Genomic DNA, 15,275 nt, shown 5'->3' with positions numbered 1-15,275 from the left:
AGGCTCTTAGTTCCCTGATCAAAGATCGAACCCATGCCATGGCAGTGAAAGTATCGCGTCCTGACCACTAGACGGCTGAGGAGTTCCCAGCTTGCTTTCTTCTTTGCTTTAATCTGTTGGAATATTTACATGGCTCAAAACACAAAACCATAGTTGACTCTACACTCAAAGCTCCCTCCCATCGTCGTCCCTTTAGATGGTCCCCACCCGCTCAGCCTCCTGGAGGTAACCTGGTTTCTAGTTTCTGGCTTAAGCAAATATTTATATTTTTATTTTTCCTTTTTCCTTCTTCAAAAAGTAGCATACCAAATACATGTGTTCAGCATGATTTTTTTCAGTTAACTTTCCATCCTCCCGAGTTCTACTCCATGTGGAAACCACCTGCGTTGTTTTTACAGCTACATTGTCCTGTGTTGGGTGCACATTCTGTGGTTTATTCAACCATCATCTGACTGATGGAGGTTTCGGTCTTTCCAGGGTTCTGCTATTTCAGACAACGAGGCAATGAGCAGCTCTGTGTTTCTGGGTTTTCTGTGTCTGAAGGTGTGTTTTGGGCCAGATTGCTGGCAGTGGGTTTATAGGATTGAACCTTCTCTCTGTTAGCCTCCCCCACAAAATGGGTTGCTACACTTTAAAAAAAATTTAAGTATATGTTTATTTGTCTGCATCAGGTCTCAGCTGCAGCACCCAGGATTGTCAGTCTTTCTCTCCTGGCGGGATCTTTAGTTGTGTCACGTTGACTCTTACTTGTAGCCTGTGGGACCTAGTTCCCCTGCCAGGGACCGAACCCAGGCCCCCTGCATTAGGAGCCCAGAGTCTTAGCCATTGGACCCCCAGGAAAGTCCCAGGTTGCTACACTTTAGGATTTTTATAATCTCATTGATGTGAGATGAATGAAGTTGAATGTCTTTTGTCATTAGCAGCTAATTTCCGTTCCATTTTTCTACCAGATTTTTCATTTCTTTTGTCCTGTTTCGGGAACTCTGTTAGGAGGACTAGCCTGTTGCCTGTGATATAAATCGCCAATATGATTTCTACTTTGTTGTTCGTCTTTTTGCTTTGCTTAGGGTGGGTTTTGCCATGTAAAGGTGTTTCTTGCCTGTAGTTGAATGCGTCAGTATTTTGTTGCTTCTAGATTCCTGAGTCATAGATGCAAGGGCTTTCTCTCCTTTCCAAGAGATTCATGCATGCTTTCTTTTGCGACATGTAGGTTTCATTTCTCACATGTAGATTTCTGATCTCTGTGCAGTTTATCCTGTGTGATGGCAGATTTGGATCAGCTTTATCTCTTCCCAAATGTCTCTCCAATTGATCCGGCACTATTTATTAAAAGGTTTATCTTTTCCCCCAGTAACTTGAGAGCCACACTTATCATATACCATTTTTTAATTTTTAATGATTCGGTGTCATTTTGGATTCTCTTGCTTGTTCCATTAGCCCAGAGGTTGGCAAACTATTTTAAGGGCCAGAACAAAATATTTTAGACTTTCTGGCTTTACATATGCTCTCTGTGTAATCATTTTCTTCTTATTTTGATTTTTGTTTCCCACAACACTTAAAAAAGAGCCATTCTTATTTCTTATTTATTTTTGGCTGTGTTGGGTCTTTGTTGCTGCACGTGGGCTTTCTCTAGTTGCAATGAGCAGGCACTCCTCTTTGTTGTGTGTGGGCTTCTCACTGCGGTGGCTTCTCTTGTTGAGGAGCACAGGCTCTGGGTGCTCAGGCTGCAGTAGTTGTGGTTCATGAGCTTCATTGCCCTTCGGCATGTGGAATCTTTGTGTACCAGGGATTGAACCCGTGTCCCCTGCATTGGCAGGCGGAGTCTTTACTACTGGACCATCAGTAAAGTCCTGTAAAAGCCATTCTTAGCTCATAGTGGGTTGGCCTGTGAGCTGTAATTTACCAGACTGTTAGAATGTCTACGCATGAAGGTCGCACTGTTTATCAGAGGCGTTACGTTGTTCTTCCTTGCGTGGTTCTCCTGGACATTCTTGCTGGTTTGGTTTCCCATGTAAACTTGTTAGACTCCTCACTGGAGTTCTGGAGCATTCACAGATGAACGGTGGGGATAACTGCCCTCACAGGATGGGAGCTGACCTTCCCCAGGAATGGAGATGTCTTTCCAATCTCTTATTTTGGCTTCCCTGTCTTCTGAAGACATGTAACTGTACCTCAAACAGATTCTTCTCTTTTCTTATTTTCTAATCAATTAAATTTTGCATTTATCTTTATATTACTTTCTTGCTTCTGTTTTGGAGGTGTTCTCTATTGTTATTTGTTGCTTAATTCATTTACTGTAATTCTTTGGTTCTCGGGATATAAAGTCTTGAAGGTGCAGCCAGGATCCCACCTGGGCTGGGGCATGGTGCTTGTGACAGACTGAGGGAGCTAAGCCGGGGAGCCTGAAGTGCCACTGCCCCTGGGAGTCAGTGGTCAGCTTCCCTGCAGACTTTTGAGTGGGATGGAGATGATGCAGGGTTCTTTAATGGGTGCTTTGGCACTGCCATGGGATGGACTGTGGGGAGCTTGGGCCTCAGGGAAGGCCACCAAGGAGCCAGTTGTCTGAACTGGACAGGAGTGAAGGGGTCCAAGCCTACAGTGGGGAGGAGTTGGGAGGATCCAGCACAAGGGGCCTTGGGCTGCCCCCAGACAAGGATGGCTCCCGTGTGTGATGCTCAGCACACTGTCAGCTCTGGGCTCGGTGTGTCCCCTGAGACCATGAGCCCCATCAAGGCAGGGGCCTGTCCATCCTGTCCCCTCACATGACCCCACACGGGGCCTGGGGCATGTACTGCGTGTGAATTCATTGTTGTGTTGAGAGCACCTGTCTCCCGAAGGGATGTGGTGATGATGGAGCCCAGCAGGGGTGTTGGGAGGATACGGTGCCCGGTGGCAGCTTGGGTTGACGCAAGGAGGATCTGGCTGAGGAAGAAGATGCAGGGTCCAGCTGGGATGGGCTGCATTCAGGCACAAGTGCAAGTCTGGGTGAAGGGTCAGTGGGGCTGGGGGTGTTGGAGGTCAGTGTAGAGGGCCCCCCGGGAAGGGTGTCTGTGGTGTCATTTGGGAGGTCAGCCCACACAATTCGTGTCCTGGAGTTAGCAGTCTGACCAGTGTAGGGGTCAGTGCTTCCGATACTCCTTCTCTGTAGCCCAGGGGCCCAGCAGGTGGGTGCTACCCGGTGCTGTGAACTTGACCTTCCACGTTGCCTGGTCCTCTTTCCAGTCCCCAGGGCACCTGGATGAGCAGCCTCAGGGTGGGTGTCGTGAGACTGACCAGATGCCTAGGCTGCTTAGCTCTTGGAGCTGGCTGGTGGGGCTGGGGCAGGGCAGCAGGGTCCTTGACCTCCACTGGCCTGGTGAGTTGCTCTGGTCACTGGAGATGGGACACTGGGGCCTGGCCTGCCACATATGACATCATTCCAAGCCCCTCCCATGGCCTCTGTCCTGCTACACAGCACTGCCTTGGCGTGGGGGGGGGGCGGGGGTGCTTCTGGCTGGAGTCAGCATGTGTCTGGACCTTTCTTTGTGTTCCCTGGGCCCACCAGGACCACCCCCTATTCCCCCTTAACGCCCGGTGGGTACTGTCCTGACCTGCTTCACTGCTCCCACTGTCCTGGCCTTGAGGAGAGTGGAGGGGGCGCTATGTGGGTGCCAATGGGCTGAGGTGGCTGCAGGGGTGAGGGGCTAAGCCTGGCCTGGTAACTCAGGCTGCTGAGTGAACATTTGCCTTCCTCCCCAGCTTTTGTTGTTGTTCAGTTGCTGAGTCATGTCTGACTCTTTGCGACCCCATGGACTGCAGCCTGTCAAGCCTCCCCAGTCCTTCACTATCTCCTGGAGTTTGCTCAAATTCATGTCCATTAAGTTGGTGATATCTAACCATCTCATCCTCTGCCTCCCCCTTCTCTTCTTGCCCTCAATCTTTCCCAGCATCAAGGTCTTTAACAGTGAGTCTGTTCTTTGCATCAGGGTGGCCAAAATATTGGAGCTTCAGCTTCAGTAACAGTCCTTCCAATGAATATTCAGGTTTGATTTCCTTTTGAATTGGTTTAATCTCATTGCTGTCCAAGGGACTCTCAAAAGTCTTCTCCAACACCACAATTTGAAAGCATCAATTCTTTGGTGCTCAGCCTTCTTTATGGTCTGACTCTCACATCATACATGACTACTGGAAAAACCATAGCTTTGATTATATGGACTGCTTTTAAAATACTGTTATATGGTTGATGGAAAGGGAAGAACTGCTGTATTCAGTATGTTTCCCTTGATAGCTTATGGGTGAACAATGTCAGATTTGTGATCTCCAAAGAAGATTTAGCTTCGGGACCAGGGACCAGACGTGATCACCCAAGAGCTTTTGTGTAGCAGAGTTTTATTAAAGTGAAAAAGGGACAGAGAAGGCTTCTGACAAGACATCAGAAGGGGGACAGAGAGTGCTCCCACTTACTATTCTTAGGAAGGGAGCTATGTACTTTTTAAATTGGTTATTGCAATAAATCAAAAGAATGTCTCAAGGTTGTAAAGATATTACTAGACCCACTCCCACAATTTACATTTTAAGATGACAGGATTAGAACTAACAATAGAAAGATCTTACCAGACCCACTCCCAAAGTATACATTTTAAGATAACAGGATTAGTCAGAAGGTTTTCAAGAAGGAGAAACTGTCCTCAAGCAGGATTCATTGTTGTCATATAATCCTTGGTGGTGGTGGTTTAGTTGTTGAGTTGTGTCCAACTCTTGGGTCCCCATGGACTGTAGCCCGCCAGGCTTCTCTGTCCATGGGATTCTCCAGGCAAGAATACTGGAGTGGGTTGCCATTTCCTTCTCCAGGGGATCTTCCCGACCCAGGAATTGAACCTGGGTCTTCTGCATTTCAGGCAGATGATTTACCGATTGAGTTATGAGGAAAGCCCTTAGTACAGAGTTTAAGCTGAGTTGTTTGTTGTGTAATCATCAGCTCTGGGCTTAAAGAAAAAAAAAACACTTTATGTGACTAAGACTAAGAAATGTAGAGGAAAAAGATGTTTGTCCTTTCCTCCTCCTTGAGAATTCCAGACCCCTATCTCCTCCTTGAGAGCCACAGACCCCTCTCTCCTCCTTGGGGACCCTGGACTTCTTATCAACCTGCCTAGGAATTGACTGTCTCACCCCCATGTTGCTCTTCCTGCACTTTAACTAATGGTGATTTCAGTGACATTTTTGTCAATCACGGATTAATGATGATGCCACTTTGGAAAGGGAAGGCAGGAGTCACAGTCCAACTGCTGTCTCATATTGAAAAGCCTGACACCAGGGGGACCCCAGGGAGGCCTGGGTTCCTGTGGGACTAGGTGTGTTGGGGTTGGGGGGTGACTTGGGGTGGGCTCAGCACCACGTGCTAAGCTCTGTTTCAGCTTAAGCTCTGCACATGCCTGTGTGTGAATATCCCAGTTTTTAAAAAACCTTTTTGAAGTATATTCATTCAGTTGTACGTATATATATATATATATTGTTTTTCATATTCTTTTCCACTACAGTTTATCACAGGATATTGAATATAGCTCCCTGTGTTTTACAGTAGGACCTTGTTATTTACCTATCCTATATATAATAGTTTGCATCTGCTAACCCCAAACTCCCAGCCCTTTCCTCCTCTACTTCCTCTCCCCCTTGGCAATCACAAGTCTGTTCTCTATGTCTCTGAGTCTATTTCTGTCTTGTAGATAGGTTCATTTGTGTCATGTTTTAGATTCTGCATATGAATGAAATTCTATCATATTTGTCTTTCTGACTTACTTTGCTTAGTGTGATCATCTCTGGGTCCATCCATGTTGCTGCAAATGGCATTGTTTGATTCTTTTTAATGGCCAAGTAATATTCCATTGTATATCTATCTCTCTACCTATCTATCACATCTTCTGTCTCTGGTGAATGTCCTAGTTTTTTTTCTTTTTTTTTTAAAAGATATTTTGATGTGGACCATGTTTTAAAGTTTGGAGTTTGTTACAGCATTGCTTCTGTTTTGGCTTTTTGGCCCTGAGGTATATGGAGTCTTAGCTCCCCGACCAGGGATTAGATCTGCAACCCCTGTTTTGGAAGGTGACATCTTAGGCAATGGACCACCAGGAAAGTCCCTGAATGTCCCAGTTTGTACAGAAGAAGTAGATGGTATTTCTCCCTAAATCCTATGCATCGGGTTTCATACTCCCTGGCTGGCCCCATCAGGGCATCTGTCCTTGTTCAGCATTGACTGTTTCACCAGGACTTGGTGAAACACATCTGTCTTATTTGAGGAGTAGCTTATTGCATATATTGGAAAGAAATATAGTCTTCTGAACACTACTCTTCCTGTTGTTAATTTGGGTATTTTGTAATGTTTTGATTAATATATTTATTAAGTTACGGCTCTGCTAGAAGTGGAAATTTTTCATCATGCTCAGAGCAGAAAGTCCTCCAAGTGTATAAAGATGATAAATGATTCCAGTTACTGTTGGGCCTGTTTGGGGCCTCTTTGCACAGGGTCTCCGGGCTTTCAGCGGAAGTACCTGGTGGACCCTGGGTTCCTGAGACCCGGGGAGCAGCGCTGGTTTGCCCGCTACCTGGCCATGCAGACCCTGCAGATCGACGTCTGGGATGGGGACTCCCTGCTTCTTGTCGGATCTGCTGCCGTTCAGCTGAAGGTAGGTTTTTCCCACAGTCTCTCCTGCAAGGTCTGTCACCTGGCGGTGTTGGTCATTGCCCAGTGCTGGGTGTCGGCCTGGCTCCTTGGTTCACAAATTCCGACACTGCCGAGTCCTTGCCTTCCCCAAAGGAAGTGATGTTCACAGAGACTAAACTCCATCACGCTAGGTTACATCCGTCATCAGACCCTCAATTGAGCAGGTACTGTTGGCTCTGCTCCCTTGACGGTGAGCATGACAGCTCCCTGAGAGCAGCAAGGGGTCGGCCTTGTTCCCCAGGGGCTGGGCCCACCCATTGAGGTGCACCCTCAGGATGGAGGACATGATGAGTGAGTGATGGGCTGGGGAAGTGTTTCCCGATGCCTGTTCTCAGTTCCATGAATCACGAGAATTAGAATCTCATCCTTTTTCTAACTGTGCTTTCTATTCTCCTCATAGGCTAAAACTGAAATCTACATGTTAATTCAATTTTCTTCTCTGGGGCTTCTCCCCGAACCTTCCCTGTCGTGTGACCAGGACCCCAGAGGGTCAGCATGGGGTCACATGGCAGCCTCTAGACCCGGCCCTGGATCACATCCACTTGCCCATGTGCCGTCATGAGAGCTTGCCCCCCAACCCTCCGCCCTGGGGTGGAGTGGAAGAGGATACAGAGCCATCCCTATGGCTCTGGAATCTCTCTGACCTTCACCAACTTTTCCTTCATCCCGTTTTTTTTTTTAATTATTTATCTATTTATTTGTCTGGATCAGGTCTTAGTTCCGGCATATGGGATCCTTCGCTTTGGCGTGTGGTCTGTCTGGTTGTGGTGCTCAGGCTCAGGAGTTGTGGTGCTTAGACTTAGTTGCCCTGCTGCATATGGGGTCTTAGTTCCCGGACCAGGGATTGAACCCATGGGTCCTGCCTTGCAAGGTGGATTCTTAACTACTGGGCCACCAGGGAAGCCCCACAGCTGTTTTCCTTCTGGATTCCGGCCACAGCCCCCTAGGCTACCCTATCTGAGCCTTGCATGGCTGGTCCCTGAGACCTGCAGGGCCGCTCCCATCCCCCCTTGCTCCTCAGCGCCCTGTCCCCTTGAGGAGCTCATGGCTCTGGTACTTGCATGTCCCCTTGCAGTGGCTCTGACCCTGTGCTCTCCATCCTCAGAGAGCCACCTGCTCCTTCCTCCCTTCTTCCCTCTTTCAGCTGACTCCGGCTGTAACTGCCCCCACCCCCTGGGTCTCAGGGCCCATCCCTGCGGGGGTGAGGCCCCAGGGCAGTGGAAGGAGCCAGGGGCAGTGTGTGCAGAGCACTGGGTGGGGAGGACTGACCTACTACCGTCCTACCCTTTATGGGTTATTAGCTTTTAAAAAAGTCTCTGCAGTTTCTGAGGTGAGAAGCAGTACTGTGTTTTAATTGCCATCGTTGCTCCCTGGGCAGCTGGGTGTCACCTCTTGCCTTGACCAGTGTCCCTCTGGAGGAGTCTTCACCCCATCCGGCCACCGAGACTCCTGAACCATGCCTGTGTTGGCATCATGTGGACAAGCACTGCTGAGCAAGCAGGGTCTATGCATCTGGAAGCCCCCAGACCTGCTAAGGAGGGATCTGGTCTGAGTGTGTCCACCCCAGAGATGGGTGCTGGGGGGACAGGGCCAGAATTCCAGAAGCAGGAACTTAACCTGGCCCCATGCTTCCATTGCTATATGAAGTCGAGAGGCCTGGTCACCTTCCCCAGGCCATGCAGGAGGAGGGGCCCAGCCCTCCGTCCCACCCGGCCCCACTGCCCTTGGGCTCAGGCTGAGGACTGAGGGGTTAAACTTGATTAGCAGAGAAGAGTGGGCTCTAGAATATCCCAGTACTTCCTGGGTCTGCCTGGCCTGGCTCTGAGCCTAGGTCTGGCCTGGAAACCCTCCTGACCTGGCTCCATCTGCCTTGTGGTCCCTCCTTGGACCCGCTGCCCATCTTTCAGCCACTCTGGAGTGCTCCCGAACCAGGCCTGGCATGCCCCCCGCCTTCCCTGCGCGGAGGCCCAGTGGAGACTCCTCGGGGCTCTCACTGGGCTTCCTCAGGGACCCCCTTGTTGTGCACTTCCCGACTTTCCCCTGCAGAGGAGGCTCCGTGCGGGGCTGCCAGGCCTGCTCGTATTTGCTCAGTGGGTGGACCAGGATGCACTTTGTTAAAAACCTGACATCAGTCTTCAACGTCAAGGACTCGGGTTTTCAGAAGCAGATGGCCTCTGCCTCAGCCGCCCTCTGACCCATCCCTTCTCCTCTGCAGCACCTCCTTCGCCAAGGGCGGCCAGCCGTGCAGGTCTCGCACGAGCTGGAGGTTGTGGCGACTGAATACGAGCAGGACGCCATGGTGGTGAGTGGAGACGTGACCAGGTTTGGCTGCGTCAAGCCCATCGACGTCCACACAGTGGTGAAGGGCCAACTGCACTTGACCTTGGCCAATGTGGGTAAGAATCCCCAGAAGCTTGGCTGTTGTTCCCAGGTAGCCACTCTGCTTCCCATTTGGGGCGTGAGCCCCCTCAGGACAGTGGTCACATAGGCAGCAGCTCTCGGTAGGAATTCAGCTCTCATTAGCTTGACCACTGAGTCTGCCCTTGACCATCGAGTCTGTCCTTGACCACTGAGTCTAGCCTTGTCCACTGAGTGCCTGCCATGATCCCAGAGCCTCTGTCTCGACCACTGAGCCTTACCTGGCACTGATTGTTTGGTGTTCCTGATATCTGGTTGGGGTTTGGGATTGTTCGCTGTCTTGGTCTTGCCCAGGTTCTGTTTCGGTACTGTGCATGGGACATCTCCGTGATGATTCTCACATAAGATGCCTGGCTTCAGGAGCGAGCTCGGTCAGCTCATACCACTGCCTCATTGTGGGGGAGAGACAAGAGAACTGTTCCTAAGCTCCACACGCACAGCTTGGGGAGAGGAGCAGAAGGACTGAGGAGCAGAGGGACAGAGGGACAGGGAGACAGAGGGACAGAGGAGCACAGGGATGCTCTCCTTCAGAGTCAAGCACCTTGACCTCATGTCAGATGGTATCCCAACATTTGCTCGGCAGAGGCCCCGAGGAAAGCCCTCTCTGGCCCTGGCATGGTCCTGCCTGGACATTCTCGTGGCTCCACTAAGCCGCTGATGGGACAGGGGACATTAGGCCTGCAGGCCTGCCTGTGCTTGCCTCAGGGCAGAGGGCAGCATGAGCCCCCGGGGCCTAGTGACCAGCCTGCTCCATCCCCTCCAGGGGACCGTGGGAGGACTGAAAGCAGGACACCGCCAAGCCATTGAGGCTTCTGGACTTCAGCCTCTCTGTCGCTTTCTTGGGGAATTTTCCATTCCTCACAGCCCAGCCTGATTTCAGAGCCTGCAGCCCCATGGGCCTCACCGACGCGTGCCCAGAGCCAGAGCCGAGCAGCGGGAACCAGCGTGGAGCTCATTAAGCCGGGTCTGAGGCTTCTGCTCGCTTGTTTACAGCTGTCGGATCCAAGGCAGCCCGGAAAACAGACAAGATGGAAACAGCAAAACTCAATTAGGTCCTAGAGAAATAAATGAGCTGCGTGTGAGGAGCAGACATTATTCAAAAGTGCCCACGACGGAGGGGAGTTGCTAGAAGCCTTCTTCTGCCTCTGAGATTGTGTTGGCTATTTTTATATTTAATTCACCAGCCCACAAATATGCAGTGACTCCAGGTTTTAAAATCTTATCTTCGGAAGAAAGATTAGCTCCATTATATGTTATCTTAAATTGTCATTTTCATACTTTGCCTGCAAGACAGAGATAAGGCGGTGGGAAGGAGCCTGAGACAGCCTGCCTGGGAGGCTGCGCTGTCGCCGAGCAGGGATGGATAACGAAGCGCCGCAGCGCGCAGCCCACTTGTACGACGCGGCCGCACTGTGCTTTCCTCTGTACAGTCTGCGGTTTTTGAAAAAAGAAAAATAAAAGTGTCATGGCTTTTATTTCTTTATAAAACTGGTTGTTCTGAGCCAAGCAGCAGGCGCGGGCTGGCAGAGGCGGTGATGGCTGTGTGGGCCTTTTGAGGGGACAGAGGTGGGGCCAGCACCCGCCTGGGTGGCACCCGGGCCTCTGCATTCACAGCCGAGTTCAAGTGTGAGGCTGCGGATCGAGGCATGACGCCTGGGTCCCCTGGGAACCTTTCTGTGGCAGAGGGCTGTCCTTGTGCTCTGCGGCTTCTCGGCTCAGACGAGCTATTTAATACTCCTTTCATGCCAGACGCTTCTGCTGCTTTACCCTGGTGGCTCAGACAGTAAAGAATCTGCCTGCCAATGCTGGAGACCTGGATTCGATCCCTGGGTTGGGAAGATCCCCTGGAGAAGGGAATGGCTACGCACTCCAGTATGCTTGCCTGGAGAATGCCACGGACAGAGGAGCCTGGCGGGCTACATCCATGGGGCCACAAAAAGTCGGACACAGCTGAGCAGACCAACACTTCCTTTTCATCATTTAGAGATCTCAGAGTTTTTTATCCCAGGATCCTGCTTGTGTGTGTGACCACTGCACTGTATCTGCAGGCCTCCTGAGGGACCTGACCCCTGGCTCCACAGTCAAGTACTGATGTTCTCGGGGTTATGGGAGCACCCGTTGCTATGGACTTTGATGGATGACCTGGGTTTGGAGTCGAACAGTGTGATCACTCTGTTAGCACAATGGAAGTGAGGGCGGTTACCCGGCTGCTTTGGGAGCCCTGCAGATTTGAGGTTGTCTTGGCTCCGTATCCCCTAGAGAAGGAAGTGGCTACCCTCTTCAATATTCTTGCCTGGGAAATCCCATGGACAGACGAGCCTGGTGGACTACAGTCCATGGGGCTGCAAAGAGTCAGACTTGACTGAGAGACTAACACACACTGCTCTGTAGCCAGGTGTTGGTCCCCAGATGTAGCTTTCCGTCTCATGGAAGGGGAAGAAAAACTCAGCAATTTCAGGTTGCAAATTGTACCCCCATGAGATGCGGCACCTTCACTCCAGGCAGTCCTCGAGCAGGTGTGCAAATGTAAACCCGGTTTCTCAAGTTTACTATCCCCTTTCTAAACAAGGGCTTCTCAGGTGGCGCTAGTCGTAAAGAACCCATCTGCCAGTGCAGGAGACGTAAGAGACATGGGTCCAGTCCCTGGGTTGGGAGGATGCCCTGGAGAAAGACATGGCCACCTACTCCAGTATTCCTGCCTGGAGAGTCCCATGGACAGAGGAGCCTGGGGAGTTGCCGTCTATAGCGTCGCAAAGAGTTGGACACAACTGAAGTGACAGCACCAGCACGATAGCATGTTTCTAAACAAACCGATGCTCCAAATACAAATACAGTGGGAGGAAGTGGTCAGGAAACCCAGGACAGCTCTTGTGTGTGGGGGAGGTGGCCATGTGTTCTGTTGGGTCGCACGCTGTGGTGATAGTCGGTCCTCCTGGGAGCTGGAGCTCCAAGGATGCTGTCACCTGCCCCCGCGAGCTGGTGGAGCAGATCTGGGCTTTGCTGCAGTTCCCTGGGTTTCTGTGGGTCTCAGTGGAGCTATTATCAGGCTCACAACACGCCTGCCTCCTTTCAACTGGATCCGGGTGGACCATAGGCCTCCTTGCCCACGACCCAGGGACCCACTCGCTGCAGGATTAAGGTGGTGGAGAAAGTCACGGCAGTGGGCCCTCAAGGACACTGCTGGTTCTCCCTTGTGATGTTTGCCCTTGACCCAGCACAGCCGTGGGAGGACTCAGGAAGTAATCGCTACGCCGGCCAGTCTGAGAACTTGTCTGGCCTCAGGATTCCGTCATCTTGGACGTCAGGGGATGAAGCCAACCTCAGATGTGAGAGCTCCTCTTGAGTGAGGAGGGGTCGATACCAGGTTCCTTTCTCAGGGAGGAGGTTCACGATCCTAGGACGATAGCTGCTGTCAGGTCAAAAATAGGTACCATGGAGATGAGAACAATGCTTAGCGGCTTCAGTTTGCAGGGGAAGATGGAAGACCCCTGGAAAGGGCGTGGGGCAGCTGTGGGCGATGAGAGTGGACGGTGGGGCGGCTTCCTGCTGGTTCCCAGAGCAACGACAGAACAGTTCTGACCGCAGGCTCTGTGGGGCTGCCGCCGCCCACAGGGGCTCTGGACCATGGGCTTCCACACCCGCCCATGCGGCCGTTTCCCCAGGAGGATGTGGAAGAAGCGGAACCTCCAGTTTGCCAGGACTGCATCTGAGTGTGTGGTGGCTGGGCAGGTGACGGAGGCAGCTCCCATCACAGGAGGGGAGGCAGGAAGGCCTCGGGGAGCCGAGATTCCCAGAAAATGCTCAAGAGGATCAGAACGAAAGCTCGCTGAGGGCAGGACTCCCTCACTGCTGTGTCACCAGCCTTTAAACCTTGTCGAGTGAATTGCTCCTTGATTGACCAGAGACGATTTCTGTCTGTCATTTTTATTTTTGGCCCTGCTGCATGGCCTGAAGGTTCTTAGTTTCCCAACCAGGAATCGAACACTGTGCCCTCTGTCATGGAAGCTCGGAGCACCAGGGAAGTCCCTCGGTTTTTCATTTCTGAATCTGGCCTTTCCCATGCCCACAGCAGGCCTTTGTCTTCACTCATCTTTTGTGGGGGATGGTCTGCTATCGCACCGATGTGTTTGGGATCTCCAACTTCAGTTCCAGGGTCTGCTACTGTTCCTTGGTGTCTGGGGGTGGCGGCCCCCCTCTGGAGCAGTGCAGGGACCTTGACTTCCTTTGGAAGGATGGCTACCCTCTTTCCAGCCTTGGCTGAGAACAGCCCAGAGAGAGTTCTCATCAGGTTGCTGGAGACACAAGCCCCACCTTCGTCCCCGCGAGGACGAGCTGACACCTGCAGGCAGAGGGGCGTGCTGATGGTTGGGCCCTGGGCTTGCCCGTGAACAGCAGCCTCCTGGCAGCAAGTAGACTTGCGGAGGTGGGGCCGAAGGGGGCTGCTGAGCTGAGCAGGAGAGTCACCCCCTCCCCCGGCTCCCATCCGGGGGAGGGGTCCCCTTCTATCTCCTCCCAGAAAGACCGTCGGACACCCCAGACTGCCGGTGTTCAGCTCCCAGCTGGAATCAGAGAGATGATAGCGTGTCTTGTGTTTGGTGGTTGTTTCTGGGTCTGACAGCTGAGTTCTGTCTGCCTCACCCTGAGGGGTGTCAGGTCCACGCAGAGAGGTGGTGGTCCCGAGGACAGGGCCCGTCCACCCAGGCGAAGCACGTCTGCGGCAAACACTTGTCATCCCTGGGACCCGATGACACTGACAGTAGTGAAGCCTGCCCTGGTTCAGCTGGAGGGAAGTGGGGCTGGCCCTTGGGACACCCTGTCCCCTGAAGCGACTTTGTCCCCTCCAGGGCTCTTTCAGCAAACAGCCCCTGGGCCCTGCATGGTCTCCTCTCCTCCACCCGCAGGGACCCTGCATGGGGGCTTCTCTCTCACCCAAGGGCCACCTATTGAGGCTCCTTCACCCTTCCCCCAGGGGCTCTGTGGGGGTCTCCTCTCTCCCCAGGGGGGTCTCACATGGAGACTCCTCCCCGCCAGGAGTTTTTGGGCACAGATGTTTGCAGAAGGGTACAAAGGCCTTCCTGCAGCAGCGTGACACTCGAGGGCTGATGACAGAGTCTGTGACCATCCCAGAGCACAAGCTGGGCTCCCGGAGACCTGCCTTGAGGGTCCTGAGCCCCAACTCCTCTCCGGAAAGCAGATGGCTGCTCAGGGGAAGGAGAGGAGGTGTGGGCCTGGAGAGCAGGGTGCTCGAGGGAACGCAGGCCTCTGCTGGCCACCCACCATCTCTGTTGCAAAACAAATTCAGGCCAAGAGTGGAATGTGGGGATGATGGTGGGTCAGGGGGTATTTGAAGCCAGATCTCCTTATCAGGGGTGTATGTGTGTTGTCAGACTCTTTTCTGGTATTAATGTGCTGTGCGGGGTGGTGTGTGTGGGGGGTGTTTTCATACAGGTCACTTGTGTGAACAGAGAGTGGGGAGTCCCAGTTCACTGCCACCTTCCAGGTCAAGGGTCATCTCGAATGATGGCGTCGGCGGCTTCACGGGAGGCAGCCTCCTGACACCCGGGGGCCCCAGACGTGAGTGGAGAGGGCAAGGAACCTGCGGGCGGGAGGGGAGGGTTGTGCTTGGTGTGATGGGCTGGGGGGGTGGGGGGGATGGAGTGAAGGAAGGGAGGCTGTGTGTGCGTGTGTGAATGCGTGTGCAGGTACACACATGTGAGGCTGTGTGGTGCCCGCTGTCCTGGATCTGGGGGTGGACTGGTGGCTTAGCATCTGGCTCAGTGACCTGCAGGCCATGTTGAGTCACCATGCCCTTCCACCCTGCCCTCTCCAGATGGTGGAAGCCACTGTTCTTCTTCAGAGTTCACAGTTCTATGAGTGACGTTTGTTTTTAGGCATCTGCTGCTTTGTGAGGGAAGAGGAAATGCATAAAGGTCAGGATACACAGAGACTGATTTTTAAAACTAGTTTGAAACTCCTCATGTCAGAAAGAGAAGAATAAACCAGTTAGGAAACTCGGGTGATAAAGACCTGGGCTTGGTGAAAATCTTGCATAACCAGGAAGATTTTCTGGCAAATGACCCACAGACCTGAATGTCAAATACTGTCCTTGGAATGAAAAGTGGAGGGTGCCCGTAGAGGAGCCCCCCCCCCCCAAATGTTG

General features: G+C 52.2%; 1 protein-coding gene across 11 annotated transcripts in view; it reads left to right on the top strand.

The window, feature by feature from the left end:
• The window catches only part of NPHP4 (nephrocystin 4), a 138,143-nt gene that overhangs the window by 104,342 nt on the left and 18,526 nt on the right, over positions 1 to 15,275 (top strand). For 10 of the 11 annotated variants that reach the window (XM_043485062.1, XM_043485067.1, XM_043485066.1 and 7 more), the window contains 3 exons: positions 6,499 to 6,659; positions 8,913 to 9,093; positions 14,564 to 14,689. In XM_043485062.1, coding sequence (XP_043340997.1) covers positions 6,499 to 6,659; positions 8,913 to 9,093; positions 14,564 to 14,689 — 468 coding nt within the window. The remainder of the gene's footprint in view (positions 1 to 6,498; positions 6,660 to 8,912; positions 9,094 to 14,563; positions 14,690 to 15,275) is intronic. The other variant, XM_043485064.1, reaches the window with a different exon arrangement.

Source organism: Cervus canadensis, chromosome 13 (assembly GCF_019320065.1).
Source record: "Cervus canadensis isolate Bull #8, Minnesota chromosome 13, ASM1932006v1, whole genome shotgun sequence".
Lineage (NCBI taxonomy): Eukaryota > Metazoa > Chordata > Mammalia > Artiodactyla > Cervidae > Cervus > Cervus canadensis.
Note: the sequence above shows the minus strand (reverse complement) of the source record. Positions and strands in the feature narration are given on the sequence as shown.